We start from the raw sequence: 25,084 nt of genomic DNA on the forward strand, positions 1-25,084 counted from the left end.
TAGTTTACCATGTCGGAATTATGCAATAACACATTCATCAACAAGTGTGAACAATGCCTCATTAGGATCCTCAGGAAAGAATTAGGAAATCCACCATTGGAAGGACTTTAGGGCAGCTGCTCTGTACTTTTTCCCATGAAATCTTGGGAGTAGTAGATAGTTTTCTGTCCTCCTACTTTTATTTCTCAGAGTCGAAGAGGTTTAGGGAAGGTGGAAGTCCACAGAGGGAACAGTGAGAATGCCCAGTAACTCAAGCGTAGGAGAAACAGGCTCTTTCCTTTCCATGTGGTAATGAAAAAAAGACTCCTCCATTCACTGAGGAAAAAGTCACATTAGCAGCTGTAGGCTCTGCCACAGGGAAAACACTACAAATCAGGCAAAAGATTTCCCAGGTTGGCAACTTAGCGGCAGTGCCATGTTGAGGAAGCTTTCTCAACTTGGCCGGGAAAACTCGGGGAGGAACAGAGCACAAAGCCCTGAGAATCTATTGGGGACGTGCCAAAGAAAACCAGACAACAGATGAAATGAGGTTTGTCAGTCACCCTACTGGTTTCAGGGGGTGCTCTTTGCTGCCTCCAGGAAATGACTCACACCTTGCAGAACCTGTCATCGTGCAGGTTTAATCAGCCTCCCAGAAGCCTAGGAGAAAGCATCACTCTGTCCTCCCAAAAAAGATGGGCCACCTGAGGCATCGAAGTGAGAGGGGGAGCTGTGGGTTACACGGGTGAGGAGAGAACCTGGGCTGGCATCCATGAGAGGGAGGTTGAGAGACACCAGGGGAGAGGGAAATGAGGCCTGCTGAGCGGCCCATGGTGATCTGGTTCCAGGGAAAGAGGTGATCATTGAGGTCTGAGCCTCATAGAACCACATGTGACAGGCTCAGGGACCACCTTCTGCTGCTGCTCCTCACTGCCAGGCTCCTCATCGCTGTCCTCCCCCAGGGGAAATGCCCTCACGGACGTCTGGACTGCATGCATCCGGGTCTCCATTGGGCATTCCTGGCTCAGAATTGCCTGCAGCAAGAGGCAGGAAGAGAAATCACTGAATATCTTTACTCAGTCTCTTCATTCCCTTCCCAGCTAGCTCATCCAAGTCTAGGATTGCTCAGGAAAGACTCAAGGAACAAGCATAGGACCCTCTTTCTGCTTCATGTACGTGCCAGGCCTCCCAAGGCACCTAGCTGTAGCAACCCTAGTCAAGGTAAACATTTGATACCTTGTAATTGAATCCTAATAGAACGGTAGTGCAGGCTACAGCTGAAATCGGCATACTACCCCTTCCCCGCCCAATCAGACCTTTCTTCTATTGTTCCTTTGAGCAGCCACCACATCCATCCCTAACCCATCCGTGCCCTCAGGGTGCTCATACTTCAATAAGAGGAAAGTATCTTGTCAACTAAAATCATCATATGTGGTGGTTCTCTCCCCTACAGTTTTGATAGTTTGAGATGACCTGGTAAGGATCATGGTAGACACAAATGAATGAATGAATGAACCCAGTGGAATTCTATCCATTTTAGGGAGATAATTTGGTAATTCACGCTTTGCTAGTAACTACAGCAACTATAAAATGCCTTTGATGGTCCCTGCTCCCAACTCTTTGCAAACTTCCCGTTTTCCTTGTTTACGTAGGACCCTGCTTACCTGCCCGGTGTAAGAGAGGAAGTGGTTATGTAGAGAAGGGAGAGTAAGGAAGTCCACAAAGGAGAGATAAAGATGAAAAGGGGATCAGAACACTTGGCAAAGCAGAGGAACGATTAAACCAGGAGGAAGTAAGAGCACAGAGTGAAAAGGAATGAGAGAGACGTGGAAAGAAACAAGATTGTTTTCAGCAGCTGTCAGAGCCCCTTACAAGCTTCTCCTCTCTGGCTGGGGGCCTCCTCAGGTAGCAGCAGAGAGGAGCATAGATGATGTTGACGACTCCGATGATGACCATGAGCCAGGGGAAACCGATAGCACGCACAATGGCACCCCCAGTGGATGGGCCTGTGAGAGATAAGCCAAAGTCACCAGTGTTTATTGAAGACACCAATGAGGGTCAGCAGGTGACCCAGAGGATGTCCCAGGGTCAAATGTCTCCAGAACCCGGGGAGGATCAGTCTCCCAGCGCCACTTCCCCTGGTAAACAGTGGAAAAGGGAGACGGGACACCAGGTCCTGGGTGCTCCCCTTTCCCCTCACCAACTTACCTATAGCAAAGCCCATGCAAAAGGCCACATCAGCGATGGCATAGACACTCCCATACACAGAGGTGTGGCGCAGGTCCACCAGGTGTCCCATGATGGGCATCATAGAGGAGTCCACCATGCCTGTGGCCAGAGCAAACAGAATACCTTCTGCCAGCAATACCCCCAGGCTCCTCCCTGTCTGTGCATCTTCCCTTCCCCTCCCCCCTTTAGTCCACTTCCTTAGCCTGCTGTCCCCCCACTCAACATGACACCCATTCCAGGTAGGAATATGAGCCCATCTCTCCATACCCCTGCCAGCTGCCCTCCTCGTCCCTCTACCTTTCCATAGACCTCCTCTGGTGTGACCCAAAGCCAACATTTAGATTTTTCTTATTTCCTTTAAGACAGTGGTTCTCAACCTACTGGCCCTTTAAATATAGTTCCTCATGTTGTGACCCAACCATAAAATTATTTTCGTTGCTACCTCATAACTGTAATGTTGCTACTGTTATGAATTGTAATGTAAATATCTGATATGCAGGATGTTCTTAGGCGACCCCTGTGAAAGGGTCGTTCAACGGCCAAAGGGGTCGCGACCCACAGGTTGAGAACCACTGCTTTAAGGGCACTTCTTACCTATGGCAAAGCCAAGCCCTGCATTGGGACCAATGAGGCCAAAAATATTACGAGCCAGAGGAACCTGCGGTAGGAAAAGAGGGAGAGTTCATCAGGAGTCTAGCTGGGTCACGTGCAGGCAGCACAACAAAGCATTTTCCCATGATATGCACTCACGTGCTCTGTGCCACGTGTGCCACCGGTTTGGATTCTCACACTTCCTGTGAAGAAGACTCTTTACCTCCATTTTAAAGATATGAACACTAGACTGTTCGATCTGTCCAAAGTTACAGAGCTAATAAGGGGCAAGATCAATGGTGAACCTCAGATTCGACTGCTTTATCTCATAACAATGGTCCTTTTCTGTTGCATGGATTCTTCCTCCCTGTTCTCTGCCCCCTCCACCCAAACGCACACTTCTATCCTCATTCTTCACTGAATGGAGTTCCTCTCATTTCTGTTAGCAACATCATCCAGTCTTAACTCTTAGCCACTGGAGCAAGAAAGAGAGGAGATACAAACAAGCCTGTGAAGCTCATTCTCTCACCCTCCCTGTCATCCATGGAAGCCTTCCTTTCCTCTTCTGCTGGTTCATTACCTTCCTCCCTGGGCATCTGTCACCCAAACTTGCTACTTCAGCACACTCACCCCTCAGAGGGTTTAATGTATCATTTTGATATTAATGGCTGATAATAACTTTGGGAAAGATTCCTCAAGGGGTATTTATATTTTATTAATAATATTGGCTAAGATTCACTGGGGCTCACTATATGCCAGACACTGCTGTGGTCTATGTGGATTGCCTTGGCAACCCTGTAAGTGTGCTTATGGTCTCCATTATGAAGAGGAGACAATAACAGCTTAGAGAGCTTGAAGGGACTCTTGAAAATGGAAAAGCCCTTCTTTCTTTCTTTCCTCTTCTATCTAATATTCTGGTCCTGGAGGCTGAGGCACAGATAATGGCTCACCTAGTGGCTTATGGGGTTCTGTCAAGATGGGATGAATAAATGAAGCCATAAAATGCACCATCTTGCTGGCCCCAGAAATAGATACCAACATGTATTGCTTCATATGTCCATACACAGAGCCTCAGACTTCCGTCTCTAACCCCCCCACTGCCCTCTCCCTCTCTTTCCTTACCTCTCTTTAATGGGATGCCTGGTGGCATCTCTTTCGGTGCTAAATTCCTACTTAGGCAGAAATGGCCTTTCTGACAGTCCTTGCCAAGTCCACCCTCTGCTCACTTTAAAGGAAAGTGGTGTTTAAATTTCTTGGTGTCTCTCTCTTTCTTTCTCTGTCTGTACCAACTAGACCTTATTATACTTACACAAAGCAAGCTGGTACCTACTACCACCATGCCAATCAGGGAGCAAAGCCATCTGGGAAAAAAGAGCTGTCGTTAAATGATGCCAAAAGGAGAGATCCCTTCCACCTGCCACCTCATCACCACCACACTGGCTAGTCCTACCACTCCTAATTCCAGAACCCAGTAGGATGTCAGAAGATGAATGCATCTCTACATGACCAGACTGTATCCAGGTGAGCCCTTTTTCTGTCCTTTCCTTCCCCCATCTCTTTCCTGACTGCATACTTTTTTCCATATAGAAGCAGAGGAGGTAATGGTAACTATTCTCCCTTCCTGAAGAAGGGGAACCAGTTGACTGAGAAGGCACTGCCCCCTTGGAAGTAACGCTCAAACTTGATTCTTGCTGTTTCCCAATTCAGACAACCACTCCTGTATTCATATTTCATGTGGTCTTCAAGATTCATCTCAGAAACCACATACACAAAAAACCATAATCAAACTTCTTTCATTCTTTTCTCTGTTTTCAAAAGTTATTTTAAAAATCTTTATACTGCACTACAAAGATAAAATTAAAGCTATTCTTACTATTATAGAGGAACAGGATTCAGACTGATACCTCTTAGTCCTCAACCCTTGGTGGCCTCTGAGGGCTTCATGGAACACAGTTTGGAAACACTGACCCAGAGAACTGCTTTTTTTCATACTTGTTCTCTGTGGGGTTATTTTATCTTTTCAATTGAACAATAAACATCTGGAAAGTAAAGATTGTCCCTCAAATATTCCTGCCTTTTCTACAGCAACCAGCGCAGGACCATCCTTTCTCCTTACGGCTCTCACCACCTAACCAGCCCCATGCTCACAGTGGGCATTTTTTGTCTGCGTGTACTTGTACTAAACTTTCAACCTCAGGGAATTTGTTCATCATCTCATGTGCAGGAACATCCTCAAAAGTCTGTCCTACCTTACATTTCTCTTGTTCTTCCCAGATCCCCCATATACGTACCGACCCATCTTGTTGGCCAACACACCAAAGAGGTTGGTGCCAATGAGGTAGGAGACGCTGGCAGGCAGGAAAGCTAGACCTGTAGAAAGACACAGGTCAGCATTTCAGGACATGCCCCACTTACTCTAAAACACCTTATTTCCTGTAATACAGTGAACTCTCCAGATTTCCTTCAAGGATTGCAAATCAGTTTGATTTGTGGGTGGGAAATCCTTGTGCAAACCTAGAGCAGATGACATAGGGTCCCACACCTCTGCATTCCTCAGGAGCAGGATTTTAATACATTTAATGTACCAGCCCTAATGAGCCTTCTCATGTATCCAATACCCTTGGTTATCAGTATAAGAACATGAGCTTTAGAGAAAGACATACATATTTCCTAGGAAGTGAAATTCCTGTCTTATAATCAAGGATCAACTACAACAGGACAGTGCACACAGCCCACACAGGGGTACACCTAGAGTGTCCAGCTCAGGTGATGGACAGGCTGAGCCGCTAGCCCTACAGGACACCTACTACACAAGGCTACTCTACCAATTCCAAGAGACACAGAAGATCTACCTAGTAAATAGAAACAAACACAGGAAAGTGGCCAAAATGTGGAGACAAAACAACAAAGACAAAAACACAAACATATTGCAAGTGAAAGAACAGAAGAAATCACCAGAAAAAGAACTAAATGAAATGGAAGCAAGCAAACTACCAGATACAGAGTTCAAAACAATGGTTATAAGGATGTTCACAAAACTTAATGAGAACTTTAAGAAATTTAGTGAGAACATCAACCACATAGAAAAGGGCCAGTCATAAATGAAGGATACACTAAATGAAATGAAGAATAATTTACAGAGCATCAATAGTAGAGTAGAGAATGTCAAGAATCAAATCAGCAATTTAGAATATGAGGAAGCAAAAAACACCCAATCAGAAGAGCAAAAGTATGAATATAGTGTAAGGAGCCTCTGGGACAACTTCAAGCATACCAACATTTGCATCATGGAGGTGCTGGAAGAAGAAGAAGAAATTGAAAGCCTATTTGAAAAAATAATAATGACAGAAAACTTCCCTTAACTGGTGAAAGAAATAGACATACAACTCCAGGAAGCTCAGAGTTCTGAACAAGATGAACCCAAAGAAGCCCACACCAAGACACATCATAATTAAAATGCCAAAAGTTAAAGACAAAGAAAGAATCTTAAAAGCAGCAAGAGAGAAGCAGTTAGTTACCTACAAAAAAGGGCCCATACCACTGTCAGCTGATTTCTCAACTGAAACTCTGCAGGCCAAAAGGGAGTGGCAAGAAATATGCAGTGATGAAAAGCAAGGCCCTATAACCAAGATTCTTTATCCAGCAAAGCTATCATTTAGAATTGAAGTCAGATAAAGATCTTCCCAGACAAGAAAAAGCTAAAGGAGCTCATCACCACCAAACAAGTATTACATGAAATGTTAAAGGGTCTTGAAGAAGAAGAAGAAAAAGAAGAAGAAATAAAAATATGAACAATAAAATGGCAATAAATACATATCTGTCAATCATTGAATATAAAAATAAACAAACAAGGAACCTAATGAACAAAATAAACTAATGAATAAAATAGAACCAGAGGCATGGAAATTGGAACAGATTGATGAATCACAGAGGGGAGGGGGAGGGGAGCAGAAAGAGATTAACCAAAGAGTTTATATGCATAAATGCATTAACCATGGACACCAACAATAGAAGGGTGAAGGGGGTATTTGGGTGAAGGAAGGCAATGGGGAGATAATTGGGGGTACATCTGTAATATTTTCAACAATAATGATTTTTTTTAAAAAAGAAGTCACTATACAGAGAAGTGAAGGTATTTTGCAGGTAGAGTCAGTGGAATTTTCTGTTGGATTGGGGACAGGCATAGGAGTGGGGGGAAGAGAAAAATCAAGGATAACCTATGTTTTTGCCCTAATGAATTGGGTGGCTAGAGACTGGAGATGAAAAAAAAGCTTGGAGGGATCATGAAAGGCTTGAAAGACTATTAGATGTCCAACTGGAGACATAAGGCAGTTGGGCACACAAGTCTAGAGTTCTGCAGAAAGATCCTCAACACAGATACGTTCCACTAACTGGTTTATGCATGGTTCCTACAGCCATGGGTATTAGAGTACCTAAGCAGGGAATATGGAAGGGGATAACGGGACTGCTTAGAATGGAGATTTCAGAGGTGATACAATTAATGATGATGTCAATGTCAAGATTACACGAAGGTTTGATTGGTTGAGGTTGATTGGAGAGGAGAAAAAGATCATTTCAAAAGAGTAAAATTAAATAACAGAGGATTATCCACCTGGTTACTGAAGTTACCAAAAACAGCGACAGGAGTAGAGATGAAAAAGAAAATGAGCCCAGTGTTGACAGCTTCAATGAATGAGAAGGGGTAAGTAAGGGGTTGGTGGATGATTGAAGTGAAGAGGGGTGGGTGGTATAACTTAACGACATGATCTTCAAAGGAGTTGGGTTCTTTGAAGGAGAATGAAGAAGAAATGATTCAGAAGCACCAAAGGAGGAACATGAGCTTGCACCAAAGGGCTGCATGAAACAACTTTCTCAGGAAACATCCAGGTCTCAGTGAGGGCAAGGAGATGTGGGATGTGTATGGAGAAGAGGCTGAGGGTACTGGGACCTTGCCCATGACAGAGTGTTCCATAAGGCCCAGGGTTGGGGAGGTCAATGGGAAATTGGATCAGAATAAGAAACCTCTGAACTATGGGGATCATATTAATTCCTATTAGATAGGCTGGCTGAGAGGCTTAGATGACACGATGCCTAGCAACCATTTTGCGTAGCTCCTGGCACAGGTTAAGTACCCTCTGAGCACTGGCCTTCCTTAGTATCATCTGTTGAGAAACAGGGTCAGGACTTGGACCCAGGCCTTCTCACTCCAACTCCAGGTGTTTCTAACACCCACACCTCCAATGTGGCAGCCAGGTGGCTCTGGCACAAGGGACTACCTGGAATCAGCTGTGTGAGTTTCCGTGGGCCTTGCCAGCCTCTCGGCCTCTCTGTACTGAGGAAACGTGCTGCCTAATAGAAACTGTCATGACGATGACAATTAAACACAAAGTCAACAATTCACCACGTACGGGCGGATGGCTTGTTTGCTTTTAATATTCTCTTCTGCGGGTGGAAGTGAAGTATACCTCACTGGATTTGTCTAGTCAACCTGTAAAGCGTGGCAATCTGTTTCAAACTGTACCCACTTGTTTATGTTTAATTGCTTAAAAAAAATTAGAAGTTATAACTACTCAACTGTTTACCTGATTGTCTGGAATCAAGTTCCCCTAGGAAGCCTTCTAGCCTCCTAGATCATCCTCTTACTGTCATTTTAAATGGTGTGAAACTTTCTGAATGAGATTTTCCTCAATCACAGTGGCTTGTTCTTTGGGGCCCAGGAATAGCTTGCATTTCAGTCACATCTTGTACAAAACAGGTATTCCAGACTATATGTCCACAGACACACATAGATTTTTCATAGCACATCTTCAAGGGGTGGAGATTATACACAGTTGTGATTGTCAAAGTGCTTTAAACAAAAACAATTATGAAAACAGTAATGATTTTGATTTACTGAGTATATCCTATATTCCATACATGGTGCGATTCCTTTTAGAATTCATAGATTCATTTAATCCTGAAAACAACTCATTTTCTGAAGGAAAAGCTGCTCCATTTTTATAAATAAAAAGAGTGGAATTCACAAGAGGTTAGGAAACTTATCCAAGGTCACAACCAGTAAGTGGCTACCAGGATTCAAACCCAGGCAGCCTGTCTCCAAAGCCGGAGTATTTCTCCTGCTCCCTCGGTGAGAGCAGCAGGCACGTGGGACATTAGAGTGCTCAGTTACTGATCCCTCCCAAAGCCTCGTCTCCTTTCCTCCCAGTACTAAGAGGTGATCTGCATTTAGAGCCATATTTTTCAGTGTGGTCACGGAGGCCGTGTCAGCATCACCCGGAAACTGGCTAGGCATGCAAACTTGTTTCACTGAATTGCTGGGTGGGGCCTCCATATCTGAGTTTCAACAAGCTTTCCCGGCAGTTTGATAAAGATAGCCCTGAGGAACGCTGTCAAGGGTGGGGGAGACAAAGCCTCCCTGAGCTCTGACGCTGTGACAGCCTGGCCTGCAAGGGGGACCCGGAACCCACCCTGTGCGCTTCCTCAGGTCTCACCTGCCACTCTGCCTCTCCCATGGAGAGGCAACAGTGCTGCCTAATGGAAACTATTGTGCCGATTACAATCAAGCCCAAAGTCAACAATTCACCAGTCACTGACAGATGCTCGTTTGCTTTTAATATTCTCCCTTTTGAGTACGGAAGGCTGGAGAAGGGTTATTTTGAGCTGTGGTTCCCACCTGCACAGCCAGAACCTCAGGTCAGGGATGCTGGTTGGCACCAAGCACTGACTAACTCAATTAATTGTCATGGTCAGAGGCAGCTGCAGCCCAGAAAAATTCAATTTGGGGCTGGGAGCCTTGCTTAGAATCGTCCTCTAAAAAATTAGATTTAGTGCTTTTTATTGCATGCTGAGCCATATCAGGTCCTTATCGGCTTCCCCTCTGGCCCCATAAGCCTCTTCCTCCCTGCAGTGACTGAGCGATTTGCACGTAGACTTTTCTGTCCCTGTCCTCAGGCTTCCTGGAAAGGGCCAGACCCTCCTCAGATGGGTCACAAGGACATCTCTCCATGGAGCAGAGGAGGCTGCAGGCCTCTCTCCTGGGCCCAGAGCTCTCCACTGGGGTACAGAGCCCAGCACCTTCCCTAGGTGAGGGCTACAGAACATTTCCATAAGCTCCTTTTCAGAGGTGAAAAGGTAGCAAAAAAAAGTAATGCGGGCAAAGGAGAGTTTAAGCGAGAAAATATGGATGGTAGTGGGGGTGCATATTAATGTTCTACGGTGCACGACTGCCATTTATTCCTCAAATTACCCTTGAACTAGATAGTATTCTGATGCCTATTTTAGAGATGAGAAAAATGATGCTCAGAAAGTTTCTGTGACTTGCACAGTTTGCATAGCCAACCAATAGAAATGAAAATCTAGGTCCTCTGACTAGAAATCATGAATGGTTCTACCACACAGGAAGTTGCTGCTCTACAGCCCTGTCAGCCCCTCCCACCCTGTCCTTCTTGGGCCACTTCTTGGAGGCACTACCCACCCAATCAGGCTTGATTTACAGGTGTGAATGGGCAGGTCATTCTATGACGGAAGCACATTGTCTCTCTGTGACCCTGAAGACCTGGACCTAGTGATGCTTCTCTAACACCTGAGAAAGAGCCATGGCACACACTTCTGCTCAAGCCTGAGTTGGGGACCAAGGTCACTTACCCAGCTGCCACTCAGGGGAACACATGGTCTGCATCATCCAGATGGGCAGTGTGGGCTCCAGCATGGCCACTCCCATGTTGGCAAAGCAGAGGGAGCCTGGGGAGGACAGTTCTGTGAGCCACATGGCCCTGAAGCCCAGACTCTCCCAACCCAAGGGGGAATATTGTCAACTTACCCGAAGCCACCAGGATATAAGGGTCTTTGAGAAGTGTAAGGAGCGGAGTCCCCTTGGCACTCTGAGAACATGGACAACAAAACTCCATTTGTATGGTATATAAATTTCTCCTATGTTCACAGAATCTGAGAATGTACTGACCTGGAGTTAGCACAGACCGCACAGGGTCAGGGCTCAGCCCCTCAAGGCTGCCCCAACTTCAGATGCCAATCACAAGTAGTGGGTTCCCAGGTTACCCACACTTTGGCCTGACTTGGCAACAAATTCAAGGTATTTAGAAAAAAATTTTCCCATGATTTTTGCATTCTTTTCTTCTCTTCCCTTCTTCCTGGTTTGATATGGATTTCCCAGAGCCATCTTTGGCTTGGAATCAGACAAATACCAACTCCGATATTTAACTGTGACAGAATGACAGTCTGTAAGGATGCTCTCGGGGGAGAGGTTGCCTGGATGGCCTCTAAGGTCTTCTCTAGCTCTGGGATGTTATAACCATGAATGTGCAGATCCCAAAGTCATTGTCTCCTTCTTGGTTCTTTTGCCACACCTTGTGTATTAAATATCTATAGTAAACTCATGACTATATATGTATATATAAACTTAGTGCATGAATATATGTAGTTATATATATATGGCCATATCTATATATCTATCTATATCTATATCTATATCTATATCTATATCTATATCTATCTATATCTATATACTAGAGGCCCAGTGCATGATATTCATGCACTGGGGGGGGGGGGGAGTTCCTCAGCCTGAACTGCACCCTCTTGCAGTCCGGGACCCCTTGGGGGATGTCTGACTGCTGGCTTAGGCCTGCTCCCCCTGGGCCTAAGCCAGCAGTGTGGGGAGTGGGCCTAAGCTGGCAGTCGGACATCCCCCAAGGGGTCCTTAGTGCTGCTGCAGAGGTGGGAGAGGCTCCTGCCACTGCTGCAGCACTCGCCAGCCATGAGCCCGGCTTCTGGCTGAGCAGCGCTCCCCTGTGGGAGCGCACTGACCATCAGGAGGAAACTCCTGCATTGAGCATCTGCCCCCTGGTGGTCAGTGTGTGTCGTAGCAACCGGTTGTTCTGCCATTTGGTCGATTTGCATATTAGGGTTTTATTATATAGGATGGAGATGTATATATATAGTCACATACTGCTTAACAACAGGGATACAGCTTAAGAAATGTGAATAGGCAATTTTGTCTTTGTGTGAACATCACGGAGTGCACTTACACAAACCTAGATGGTATAGCCTACTACACACCTAGGGTATGTGGTATAGCCAATTGCTTCTAGTCTACAAGCATGCATAGCAAGCATGTGAAACCTGTGGCCTGTGGGCCGCATGCCGCCCACAACAAATACTTTTGTGGCCCAGCCAATATAACGGTATGTAAGAAACATTTTAATAAAAATTTTGTAACTTAATTTTTACAATATCCTGTTATCATAATTATTAATAATGAACTACAATGTTTGCTAATGACTGATTACTATAATCATGTTGAATTCATTTCCCTTAGCGCACGTGCACCATTTCTTTCCACTAATACTAGCAGCGCATATTTTAGCAGCTGATTGCCATGTCATTAGTCTTGTGCTGACTTGTTTGGTGTGTTTTAGAGAACAAGAAAAATAGGTTTATTTGCGTTATGCTTATTAATTTGTACAGTTATTCAGTGTCTGGTAAGTTAATGTTCAAGAAAAAATAATTTTTATTAAAATGTTCTATTATTTTATATTAATGATTACTCTTTTATTTCATCCCTTTGTACTCAGCATGTCTCTATTGAAATAAACCTACATTTCTATGAAAATTGAAGCTTTTGTTTTTTTGCGGCCCACATGAACTTAAACCTTGTTTATTTGGCCCATGTTAGCCTTTGAGTTTGACATGCTTGCAGTGCATATTACTATACAAAACAACATGAAATTAAATCAAGCACAAGAGAAAATTATGCAAACATGAGACACAGTAAACATGAGATATATGAGGCCACTAATGGTGTGCAGCAATCCCCTTTTTTATAAGTAGAAAGAGCACACTATAAAATAATGATGAATAGTATAATATAGTAAGTACATAAACCAGTAACATAGTTGTTTATTATCATTATCCTAATATACGGCACATAATTTTATGTGCTATACGTTTATACAACTGGCAGCCCAGTAGGATTTTTGTTTTTGTTTTTGTTCATTGTCACCTAAGGATATTTTCCCATTGATTTTTAGGAATATTTTGCATTCTTTTCTTCTCTTCCCTTCTTCCTGGTTTGATATGGATTTCCCAGAGCCATCTTTGGCTTGGAGTGGAAGAATGGAAGAGAGAGGGAAAGACAGAGAGAAACATCAATGTGAGAGAAACACATTGATTGGTTGCCTCCTGCACGAGACCTGACCAGGGCCCGGGTCTGCAACCAAGGTACGTGCCCTTGACTGGAATCAAACCCGGGACCCTTTGGTCCGCAGGCCATGCTCTATCTACCCAACCAAACTGGCTAGGGCCCATTAGGTTTGTTTACATCACAAATACGAGTGATACATGGTGCTACAACATTACCATGGCTATACTGTCAGAACAGCTACAAGGTTGTTAAGCAATAGGAATTTTTTGGCTCTGTTATAATCTTAAGGGACCACCATGGTATGTGCAGTCTGTTGTTGACCAAACAATTGTTATGTGATGCATGGCTGTGTGTGTGTGTGTGTGTGTGTGTGTGTGTGTGAGAGAGAGAGAGAGAGAGAGAGAGAGAGAGAGAGTGTGTGTGTGTGTGTGTGTGTGTGTGTTTACTTCAAAAAGTTTCTTTGATTGTTCATAAGGCCCTCCCTCCACCTTTGTCCAATATCAAGCCAGACTCCCACACCATCTCCCACATGACCCTATCTGGGAATCAAAGTACAATTCTCACTTCCCCTGACTCCATTTCCCTTCATCTTTCTTCTTGTAATTTGACAGGGATGGTCTAGGGACGCCTGGGTCACCACCTTAGTCATTCTATAAATCTCTTGGCAATGGAGCTTGGTGTCTACTTACCTCAGGAGAGAGTTTGGAAGGCTGTAAAATACAAAACTGGAGTGCTAAGAAGGAAAGAGGGAAAGAGACAGTTCAGTTTACCCACTGATTCGTTGGAGGCTCCAATCACAGCCACATTGCTCTCACTCTGTCACATATAGATCTAACTCCTTAAGTTTCTCCCTTCTTTCCTAGTCCTCAATCCATTCAAACATGTCAAAACTGACACCACAGCTCAATGCACTCCCAACCTGACCACAATGCTATCACCTGCCCAGGCCTCTTATGGTGACTTACCTCCATCCAGCAGTGCCAGGAAGGCCAGGATGAGGAAGGGTGCAGACTTCCCAACAAACTCATACATCACACTTCCGAAGGGAGCTCCCACTGGAAAGGCAAAGCAGGGAGACTGCAGAGGTGAGGGCCAGATCCCAGCCAGCGTGACTTGCCCACATGGCCCCAGTGAGTGTGTACCGAAGGCCTACTTGGGGCTGAGCTTCACACGAGGTTCTGGGGATTCAGAGATGAAGAAGACCTGGTTCCAAGGTCTTTACATTTTAGTGGAGAAAATGAGCAGCGGGGGGCGGGGGGTGGGGGGGAGGGCGGGGCGCCCAAATAATTAGAACGTGGTAAAAAGTAAAGTTCAACAGTAAAGTCTCCAGCTACAAAGTGCTATGTGAGCGCAGGGTAGTGAGTTCAGGAAGCCACATGGGCTTTGTCAGGTGCATAAATACTGGTGGGGAAGAATCGTGTGTGAAGAGCACAGAAGTGTCAGAAAAGGGAGTGCGGTTGAAAAAGAAATAGAAGAAAGTCAGTTCTACTAGAATATGAGTATTTGGGAGAGAAAGAGTAGAGTTGGGAAGGTTGAAGCCAAATAGTTAAGGGCCCCGTATATCCAGATAAAGCATCTACTAGGCCTGGAAGGCCAGGGAGAAACATCCGTGCTTTTTAGCAGGGGAGAAATACCGCCAGCTCTGGGCTTGGGAGTTTTTTCTGGAGCACCTTGGAGGAAGGAGACTGTGTAAGAGATCAGGCAGGAGGCTGGTGCCACATTCCAACTGAGACATGATGAGGAGCTGACTGTGAGGAAGTGGCTGTAGAGAATACAGTGGGCGTATTCATTTGGGAGTGAGAGGAGAGAAAGGAGACAGGGATGCAGCAGTTTTAGCTTGGTGTTTGGGTCGGTGGGTACTAGGGCTTTTGTTCCATCTCTTCCCTGTGGTGGTAGAGGGTGGGTGTGAGCCAGGGAAGAGACTTTTAGTGTTTTCTCCCTAATTAGCTTGTGAGCTCCTACAGGGCGTGTCTGAGGTTTCTTACCAAGAACCCCTCTGGGCTAGCATTGTGGTTGGCGTGTAGTAAGTGCTCAGTAAAAGTGTGTGGTTTGTTGGACTAGTCAATTAAACCTTAACAGGGATGAACTTCAAAGAAAGGACAGCCTTATGGCTTGCAGCTTGGGAGTCAAGCCTGGAAAATCTGCATCTGTATCCTGGCTCCGGCATTCCCTGGCTGTGTGACCTTGGATGGTTACCTAAACGTTCCTATTCTCATCTTTACATTGCGGCAATCATTCCTCCTTCAGATCTCATCTCTACATTGCGGCAATCATTCCTCCTTCAGAGCACGGTGCTGAGAATTGAAGGAGATTATGTTCTCATGTTGAAAGCTGGCCATGTGTGGAAGCAGAGGTGAGGCAGTGGCTGCTGACATGGGGAGATTCACTCCGTGGCTGCTGACATGGGGAGATTCGCTCCCTTGACTAGACGAGGTTTCTGGACCATTCCCAGGCCCTGAAGAGCTATTCAGCTTAAGGGGAAAGGGATTTCACTTTTCCAGGGCCAACTTTCAGAAGGACTCCAGACATGATTGGACAGAGAAAGAAGGAAAATATTGTCTTCCATGACCGTAGGATCGCCTGCCTCCTGGAGCCATCTTCAGAGTCTGCAGTCTCCACCCTTATGAACCTAGATCTGGGGCCAGATGCCACTTACCCAGCACCCCCAAAGCCAGGCCCCCCAAGGCGATTCCCATGGCACGGCCTCTCTCATAGTCATCAGTGTAGACACTTGCCAGCATCCCAAGACCTGAAGGAGGCGACAGATGGAGTGAATATGCAGGAGTTTTCTCTCTGCCTTCTCACAGGGTCCATGGCCTTCACCCTAATATATCTTCAGGGATCATCTTAGCTTGAGTTTCAGCTTGAGGGGTTTCACAACACTTAACCCATAGTATTTACAAATATTTCCCCGCTGCTCCCCCAAACTCCCACATTGCTCATTCCCTCCGTTCACAATATTGTGGGAAGTGCAAGTCTCTGAGAAGGGAACACAGACTACCATTGTCCCATGACACTGCATTTCATATCATGCTATGATTTCCTAGCACATTTCCCTGAATGAATAGATATGGACTAGATCAAGGAAGGAAACGCATTTGAACACAGAGCACTGCTCTACTCAACGGGGGTGCCCAAGGAAAAGGAGGACAGTGCCAAGTGCCTGGACAAGAGTGTGGGCTGGGCTCTCACGTCCATTCCCTCATGTGTAAAATGGCCAAGGATCACATGAATGTTGTATTTGATAACACTTTGCAAACTGTGCTGGCGTTACTGGTAGTATGAACATTACTGTCCCTACTAAGTGGTAGGAGGGAACAGAGAAAAGACCACAGAGTGGCATTAAGTAAAAGCCTGGCCTACTTCATGGTATTACCTAGGGCTTGCTTTGACCTGAACTAGCTGCATCTAACATTACCAGAGGGAGTTATGTCAGCCTGAGGAATGAATGGGCACTGCTGGCAACACTATAATTATCTTGTTTTTGAATCATAATTTCTGCCTTCTAGGATATTTTCTTTAAATTTTTTTTCATATAAATCATCTTACGACGATAAACAAGGTGGTGTGCGCATGCGTGTGTATAAGATGTCAGTGTTACCTGCAACAGATGAAAATGAAGATCCAATGCCTTGAAGGGTTCGAGCCACAAAGAGCAGGGTATAGGTACCAGCAAAAGCAAACACTGGACAAAGAGCACAGCAAGAATACTCCAGTTAGCAAACTGCCTTTGTCCCCTGGCCACCAGAAAACCTGCCCGTGATATTACGAAGACGAGCCATTATGCATTTGTTTTAATAAAGCACGTTCACTGCTCCCTGTTCTTGGAGTTGTCTTTCTAACCACCCACCCTTATCAGGATTGCATTTTAATTGGCATGATACTGAGACACCATAGAAGCATAAATCGATTCACCACATGTTAGATGGAAGCTGGGTTTCCACATTTCCAAAGCCCAACATCCAACATTCTGTCCCCTGGAATCACGGTTGTCTACCAAGTCCAATGCCCAGGGCTGGGAACTTGTCCTTAGGCCCTACTTCTGGATCATCCATATGCAACACCTGCATTTGACTTTTGCCACTTTTGGGCCCCACTGGGTCATCTGAAGGATGGAATAAAAAGCTATGTGTACTTGAAGGGCCACAAGTGATGGGTAGATGTTAAAGTAATATCTTTCTACTCAATCAGATCTGTTCCCTTACCTTATACTGCAACACTGAGTATACAGCTGTGCTAGGCTCTTAGCAGATGTGAACTAAAGATACATTCAGTTCATGCCCTTGAAGAGACTCAGTCTACTAGAGACTAACACACACAAAACTGAGAACCAAATAGAAATATGTTGTCAAAAACTAAATTATAGGGTGTCGGTGGTAAGGCTGGTAATTGCAGACATGTCTCACTCCAGTTTCAGGGCAAAGCCCCCGAAAGACAGAAGACTCCTTCCCAGAGTGTCTGCATCAGCAGAACTGAAATCCCTTTGCCCATTCATTACAGATGTCTTCCCTTGTTTGATGTCTTATAAGCTCCTTACTCCTTCCCGACATGATCGCACTGTCTACAAACATGCACACACTTGGTCTCTCCTTGCCTGGCCTCCAGGGCCCTCTCCCAGGCCTTCTGATTTCCAATCTGTTCAAGGTCGGATCTTCCTATATCCTTTACAAAAAAATTATTTATTACTCTTACCTCATCTCCGACCAATCAGCTCCTAGCATGACCCTGAGCCCCCTAACCTATGGTGTCTTGTGACTTTGCCCGATATAACTGTACCCTACATGCCCTCAGAAAGTTTGGGCCTGTGAGCATTAGCTTCCCGTCCTCCTGGGTGGTGCCCTTCATAATAAAACAGCCAATATTTCTCCCCTGCAGTTCTCAGTGTTGAGGGTTTGGCTCTCTCACACTGGGTGGACAAACTCTTTCTGTTCAGTAAGAACATCACAACGTCCTGGGGAACTAGAAACCTTCAGTGACTTTTGCCATCAACTTTTGTGGAATGAATTATGTCTCATTTGATGAAACAGAGTAAATTATTCATGTTTAATGTACTGGTTAGGGTAGGCTGAGCCCCTCGAAGTACAATAAACATGTCTAACTTGAATATCCTCATTTTCTTTGATTCAGCTGGAATTGTCTTAAGTAAACTTAAGACAGAACTTCATCCAGCTCCTGCACTCTGCAGCCTTCGCCCTGAGTGAGACAAACTCCTGTTAAGATAGGAGTCAAGCCCTGTGCTGGGAGGGAAGAACACCTGGGGAGAAGCAATAAAAAGGCGGGAAAGTAACAGAAAGGTGGTAAGAAAAACCGGAGGGATAAGAACACCTGTGGTTCCGGTCAGAGAGTCAGCAGTGGGTCCATAGGCTGCCTTCCCCGCATGAACCCCACTTCATTCATTCCTGCTTATTTTCATTCTCAGGGTCAATTTCCAGACATATTTTTTTTCACTTACTGCTCTTATTCCATCTATATTTTATTAGGAACATTTATTGGTTACTGAATGAACTATTTGTCTTTCTCTTGTTTCTTTAGCAAATTGACTTTCCTGAGTTAGAACATTTCCTGACCTTTAATGTTCTTATTTGAAGGCAGCAGACTTTGGGGACGTTCCCAATTGCTCTTGTCCAATTTAGATTCTTCGTTAGTAGTCCTTTACCTTTGCATATCAAAATAATATGACCTCTTCCCAAAGACGCAAGGTTTGTTCTGAACTCACCCAAGGGATCACACACACTATCACATACACAGTAAAACAGCCTTCACAGTTTTCCCCAGCTAAAGAAAGTGAAGTAACTTCTATAGCAGAATATACAAATTCCAACCAGACTGTGTTGCCATGATTGCTCTACTCTCTATACCAGAAGGTGCAAAGCATTTAAATCAGTATCATAGGCTACTTAGCTAGCTTGACCCTGCTGTCTTCACTGCAGTGCATGTGACAAAATCAAAGGTAATCAGTGAAGGGAAGAAACGAGGAAGCAAATTACTTACTAACTGTGGAGAGAAACATGATAACAAAGCCAGCAAACATGGGAATGTGATATCCAATCCTAAAAGGGAATTAAAAAAAAAAAGATACAGTTCCAGTAGGCATCCATATACTTGGACTATATATTTTCATGTAATTGGGAAGAAAAATTCATTTATTTGAGTGCAGGTGTAGAGAATGGATATGACATGTGAATGCATATAACCAAATAAACAAACATGAAAAATTTCCCATAGACCAGGGCCAAAATTTTCTTTTCCAGAAAGGATAGCTGCCAGAGACCAATTCCAGCAGGTCATAATTTCAGGAGTTTCATCAAAAGGTTGATGAGACTTGGGGACTCAACAGGGTTGAGTCACACATGTAGTCACCTGTTGGGAATGGCTAAAGGCATTTCCCCAAACCTGAAATGGATACATTAAATTGATTGTGGCTGCCAGACAGTTAAAGGGCATCTTAGTCTACATATTATTGCCTCCTACTGGCCAAATACCTGAACAGCTGTAGGCTAATTCCCCCAAATCTGACAATGGACTCTGTACCAAACCCTGACCCTTTGAAGTGTATATCTCTGCCTCGCCTCAGGACAAGTTGTGTTAATAAAAAGCATGGGGACCACGAGAGAACCTAAGACCTTAGACTTAAGATCTTAGAACTTAGCTCCTTTAGCTAAGCTCCTCTGACCCCCCAATGCCTTTCAAAATTATATTTCATCTCCGGACTCTTTATTAGTCTCTGGATTCCTGTCATCTACGCACAGCCTTCTCCAGATTCCTGAACCCTTCTTGATGCTGGGACAAGAACCCCGGCAGATAGCCTAGTCAGAGTGTATACCCCTTTGAAAAATCAGGTAATCCCAAGCACAACTTGCTAAGAAGCCAGTTCTCTAGCTTACAATAGGCCTGCTCCATTCCCATCCCTATCCTATAGGAGCCAAGTTCTAGGACACTAAAATAAACATCAGTGGCGTACTTCTCTCCATGGTTCTCTTCTTGGTACTCTAGTCATCACATCACTAAAAAAATCAGAAGCCCATGGCATTTCATCAACATCATGCTATCCGTTGGGGTAACCAGCTTTTCTAACAGCTGACTATCCTGGGGTGCAGATAAGAGAGTTTCCTTCTTTCTCCCTTCTAACCATCTTTAGGATGCCTTAGCCCAGTGGTCGGCAAACTCATTATTCAACAGAGCCAAATATCAACAGTACAACAATTGAAATTTCTTTTGAGAGCCAAATTTTTTAAACTTAAACTATATAGGTAGGTACATTGTTATTAACTTAATTAGGGTTCTCCTAAGGCTTAGAAAGAGCCACACTCAAGGGGCCAAAGAGCCGCATGTGGCTCTCGAGCTGCAGTTTGCCCACCACGGCTTTAGCCCATTCTCTTATTCCTGAGCCCCCGAGCACCCCGGAAATACCTGTTGGTGAGAGGGCCCACGAATGGGTTGACCAGAAGTTGCATCACAGCCTTTGAAGCAAACAGAAGCCCGACTCGGATGTTCTCTTCCTCCAAGAACTCCGAGTGCTGCAGGCAGTTGTTTTTCTGGGATGAGATGGCCTCTGTGACTGGAGGGGCGACGGTGCCAGAAGTGGCATTTGTCCATGCTGTGGCACTGGGCGCACTTTCTTCAACAGCCAAGGTGTTGTTATCAAAGAAGGAGAAGATAGTGGAAAAGGCAGGAGAAGTGAGGGCGTGCCGGGAAGTTGTGGCCGTGCCGAGGTGCAGAGAAGTGTTGACTTCTTTGAATTCTGTGGCATAGAGGAAGGTGGGCACGATGGGCACTGAAAGTCAAGAAGGACAAGTGGTCAGGGCTAAGGACACATTGTCTTTTACCATTAGTGGGTCCAGGGTCATTGCTATGAGGTTCAGTTTCATGCTCAAGGCAGGTGTCTAAGTGACATGATTTGACTCCCAATAACAGATTGTGTCCACCCACATTATACTATTAGCTAAAGTACCTGGATCTCAACCATCATACAGTTGGTCTTCATCATTCATAGATTCCATATTGGCTAATTCACCTACTGGCTAAAATTTATTTGTGACCACAAAGTCAATACTCGCAGAGCTGTCATGAGATTTCTCGGACATGCGTGCAGAGAGCGGGGAAAATTTTGAGTCACCAGATGCTGACTTTCCCAGCTGAGGCTGGACGAGGCGGGCTCCGCCTTTTTCCTTCAGCTCTCAGGCAGAGGTGGCAGAGCAGGAGGCAGGAGGAGCAGGCCAGTGCAGGGCAAGAAGCCCTGGCTCAGGGGCAGGTGGACAGGGCTTCAAGCCCAACTCTCGCACCTGTGAGTCAGGTGGCCTCAGACAAGGCACCTAATACTCCAGGCCTTGTTTTCTCTTTTGTAAAGAAAACAGGAAACAGACTCATAGATACAGAGAACAAACTGATGGTTGGCCGGTGGGAGGGAGCTTGGGGGGCTGGGTGAAAAAGAGTGAAGGGATTAAGAAGTACAAACTGGTAGTTACAGAATAGTCCCAGGGATGTAAAATACAGCACGGGGAATACAATCAATAATATTGTAATAACTATGTATAATGCCAGGTGACTAGACTTAGAGAGGGGTCACTTCGTAAATTATACAAATGTCCAATCACTTGGAAATAATATAATATTAAATGTCAACTGTACCTAAAACATTTAAAAAGTTAAAAAAAAAATAGAATTGCTCAGCAGGTGTGGCTCAGTGGTTGAGCGTCGACCCATGCACCATCAGGTCACTGGTTCGATTCTGGTCAGGGCACATGCCCAGATCTCAGGCTCGATCCCCAGTAGGGGCCGTGCAGGAGGCAGTTGATTAATGTTCTCTCTCATTGATGTTTCTACCTCTCTCTCTCTCCCTCTCCCTTCATCTCTCTCCAAAATCAATAAAAACATATTCTTGTGTGTGTGTTTTTTTTAAAAAAAACCACAGACTACCAGGATGGGTGTTTTTAGGATTTAAGATTATAATCTATATGGGATGTGTGTGTATATAGTTCCCCTAGGAGCAATGATTCAGTATTGGCTAAATTCAGTCTTTGCAGCAACTTTAGAGAGCAGCACTACCACATATCGAGAACTGACTATATTGGGTTAATGATTTGTCTCAGAAAGATTCTTGTTTCAAAGAAGATATTTTACCCAAGAGGGGCAACACATTAGCACTCGTTTAGACACTGGCATGGCCAAATGTAAAGATGAATAACTACCAACTAAAAAAAGCAGGACTCTGAGGGAATGAACTACCAGAAAGGTAGGTTTTGATACGAAGCTGGATATCCATGTAAAGTGTGCTATTTTGGTGGAGCAGAAGCTGGGAAGGCAACAGTGAGAAGGGGCTCATTGTCCCAGAGGCCACTTGGAGTCATTAGCACCTTGGGAAGATAGCATGGGGAGGAAGTAATGCCAGTTCTGGCTCCAGTCAATCTTTTTTGGTCAGATAACTCTCTGAATCTCCTTATCTTTGAACCCCTGGAGCTTTCGGCAATGGTTGGCAAGCTTCAGACTCCATTTCCTGCTGTCTCCTCCAATTCCCAGAAACCTCTGGGCCCTTTCAAGCATGAAAGAAAACATTCTCAAGTCCATTCACTGCTGAAAGCTGGAGGGGTGGGTATTGCTGGGCCCAGAGCAAAGTACCCCGACACCAAGACCCCAGACGTACCAACCACAGTGAGCAGCGTGTTGTCCAGGAGCAGAGCCACAAACACAACCACCAGCACCAGCTTCCGGGACTCTCTCCCCTCCTGCAGCCAATGCTGAGGGGCATCCCAGACAGCCCTGAGCATGGCGAGGACTGGGCTGAGGGTCTTCTCCTCCAGGTTCTTAGGGAAGGTCCTGTTACACCTGCAGGTCTTCAGCAGCCTTTACAGTAGAGGGGGAAGTCTGCCCAGACCAGTGATACTCACTATTAAATAAAAAGTACAGAGTTGCAGGAATTTGGAAACTTTTCCATGCCTGTCTCTATTCACTTCTTTTTTTTTTTTAAATCTTCACTCAAAGATATGTTTATTGATTTTTAGAGGGAGGAAGGGAGAGAGAGATAAAGAGAGAAACATTGATGTGGGAGAGAAACATAGATCGGTTGCTTCCTCTACATGCCTCAACAGGGAATCTAACTCGCAACCCAGGTATGTGCCCTGACCGGGAATAGAACCTGCCACCTGCCATCTTATCCTTTTGGTGTATAGGAGGACGCTCCAACCAACTGAGCCACCTGATCAGAGCTCTGTTCACAACTTATACAGCTTAATACTCCGCTTGGTTCCCAGAGGGCCTGCCTAGCACTGCTTACCAGTTTTTCATACTGGAATTCTACCCAGCATAGGATGAGGATTCACCTCGCTGTTTCTTACATGTCAGACACCTGCCTATCACTTCCATGATCACATCATACCTAAGGACTACTTACACTATTACTTACGCAATCCTTTCCCCCAAATCCACTTAAAATAACAAACTGAAATGCTTGTTTTAAAAAATAACCTTATGTGCCATGCCAAAACCAAATTATGGTCTGTCTCTACGTATCACACAAAAATGTCTCATGGGCCACAAGTGTGACTCATGCTGCCGACTGAGAAACACTGACCTAGACCAACACTTTCCTCTCACAGATGAGAAATCTGAGACTTGAAGCTGGGAGGTCTGTCTCAGGTCACACAATTGGTGTCGAACTAGAATGAAATCCAAACTTTTTAACTTGTAGGCATGTACCCCACCACCTTCCTTTGCTCTGTGGTACTAGAAGTACTCTTATCCTTTAGTTTAAGCTATAAATCCCTGCTCAGAATGATGTGTTACTCTGTGTAAATAAAATATTAACATTCATGATTAGTTTTCTATTTAGGATTTCAGGTCGTCATTAGTGAGCATTAAGTAACAGCATTTTGTTAAACTGTTATTTTGTTAAGTAACAGTATTTTGAGAGAAAAAGAGAGAGAGAGAGAGAGAGAGAGAGAGAGAGAGAGAGAGAGAGAGATTACCCTAAGCAAAGATGCAGTAGGCTGTACAGTTTTCAGGTGATAACAGTTTTTGGGAATTATTTTCTTTTCTTTTATATTACTTCTGTTATGGTATAAACAATAGCAATCATACAAGTTTTAAAATAGATTACTACCATGAAATGCATCAGGCTCTAATGATCGGATATTCTTTTATTTGGTAACTCTACTTCTAAGAATGTATCCTAAAGAAATGATCAGAAGTGCAGTCCAAAATTTAGGTTTAAAATGACAAATTGCTGAATTATTTATATAATATAAATGAAACATTTTAATGGAAATATATAAACAGATCTTAAAATAATGTTTTCAAACAATTTCAATGACTTAGAAAATACTCTTAATATGATGTTAAGTTTTAAAATGGATACAAAACTGTATTTATAGTTTGACTTCAGTTATATAAGAAAGAAATTGATTTGCACATTTTTAAAAGACTAGAAAGATACATACCCAAATGTCAGCTATTATAATTGATGCTTAAATTATCTTCTTTTTATTTTTTCTGTAATTTCTAAATGTTTTATTATTTACTATTTTCATAATACAAAAAGTAAATAATGTTAAATGTTTATCACTGGGATTCAATAGTCAGCCTCCAGTGTTGGAAATATCCCAAGTACTGAGTTACTCTGTTCTGTTCTAAGATCAGGGCTGGAAGAAGAGCATTATCCACACCATAGCTCTAAGCAACTAAGCGGTCTCCACTGAACCAAATCCCGTTAACTTTCAACCAGAAAATGCATGCAATCACTTAAGATCCTGTATAAACAAGGCATTTCTAAGTACAAATTTAGTTAGAATTCGTAATGAAGGAAATAAAGAGGCTAAAAGGAAAGCAAAAGAACACTAAAAGATGTAAAATGGCTCAAAATATGTACTCTAAGGATAAACCCCAAAATACCAACAAACAAAACCAAACCAGGCATTTGCTAACTAATTAGTAGTACACTTCACTTTAGAATAAAAATTCTCTTTTGAGAAACACAAATACAAGGAAGGATTAAAGTTGTCCAGAGAAATTTCTTACCATAGAGCCCATCTTGTGTGAGGTACTCAACGAGATATTGGCAGCTGTTAGCAGTTCAGCAGGGACTGTTCTCTGAACGTGGATGTGCTGATGGATTTATTGCCAGCTGTTATCTGAGGA

The 25,084-nt window shown here is 44.2% G+C and overlaps 1 protein-coding gene across 1 annotated transcript; it reads right to left on the reverse strand.

Annotated features, from left to right (window-relative positions):
- Positions 1 to 839: 839 nt before the first annotated feature.
- SLC18A1 (solute carrier family 18 member A1) lies at positions 840 to 25,084 on the reverse strand. The gene is made up of 16 exons (XM_023744510.1): positions 24,965 to 25,084; positions 22,596 to 22,838; positions 20,366 to 20,729; positions 18,947 to 19,005; positions 16,557 to 16,640; positions 15,612 to 15,704; positions 13,921 to 14,010; positions 13,645 to 13,688; positions 10,619 to 10,679; positions 10,444 to 10,539; positions 5,091 to 5,169; positions 4,109 to 4,160; positions 2,803 to 2,866; positions 2,188 to 2,307; positions 1,852 to 1,985; positions 840 to 1,013 (listed from the first exon to the last, which is right to left on the reverse strand). The coding sequence occupies exons 2-16, from the start codon at positions 22,717 to 22,719 to the stop codon at positions 840 to 842; spliced, it is 1,638 nt and encodes a 545-aa protein (XP_023600278.1). The 5' UTR covers positions 22,720 to 22,838; positions 24,965 to 25,084.

Source organism: Myotis lucifugus, unplaced genomic scaffold, assembly GCF_000147115.1.
Source record: "Myotis lucifugus unplaced genomic scaffold, Myoluc2.0 scaffold_467, whole genome shotgun sequence".
In the NCBI taxonomy this organism is placed as follows: domain Eukaryota; kingdom Metazoa; phylum Chordata; class Mammalia; order Chiroptera; family Vespertilionidae; genus Myotis; species Myotis lucifugus.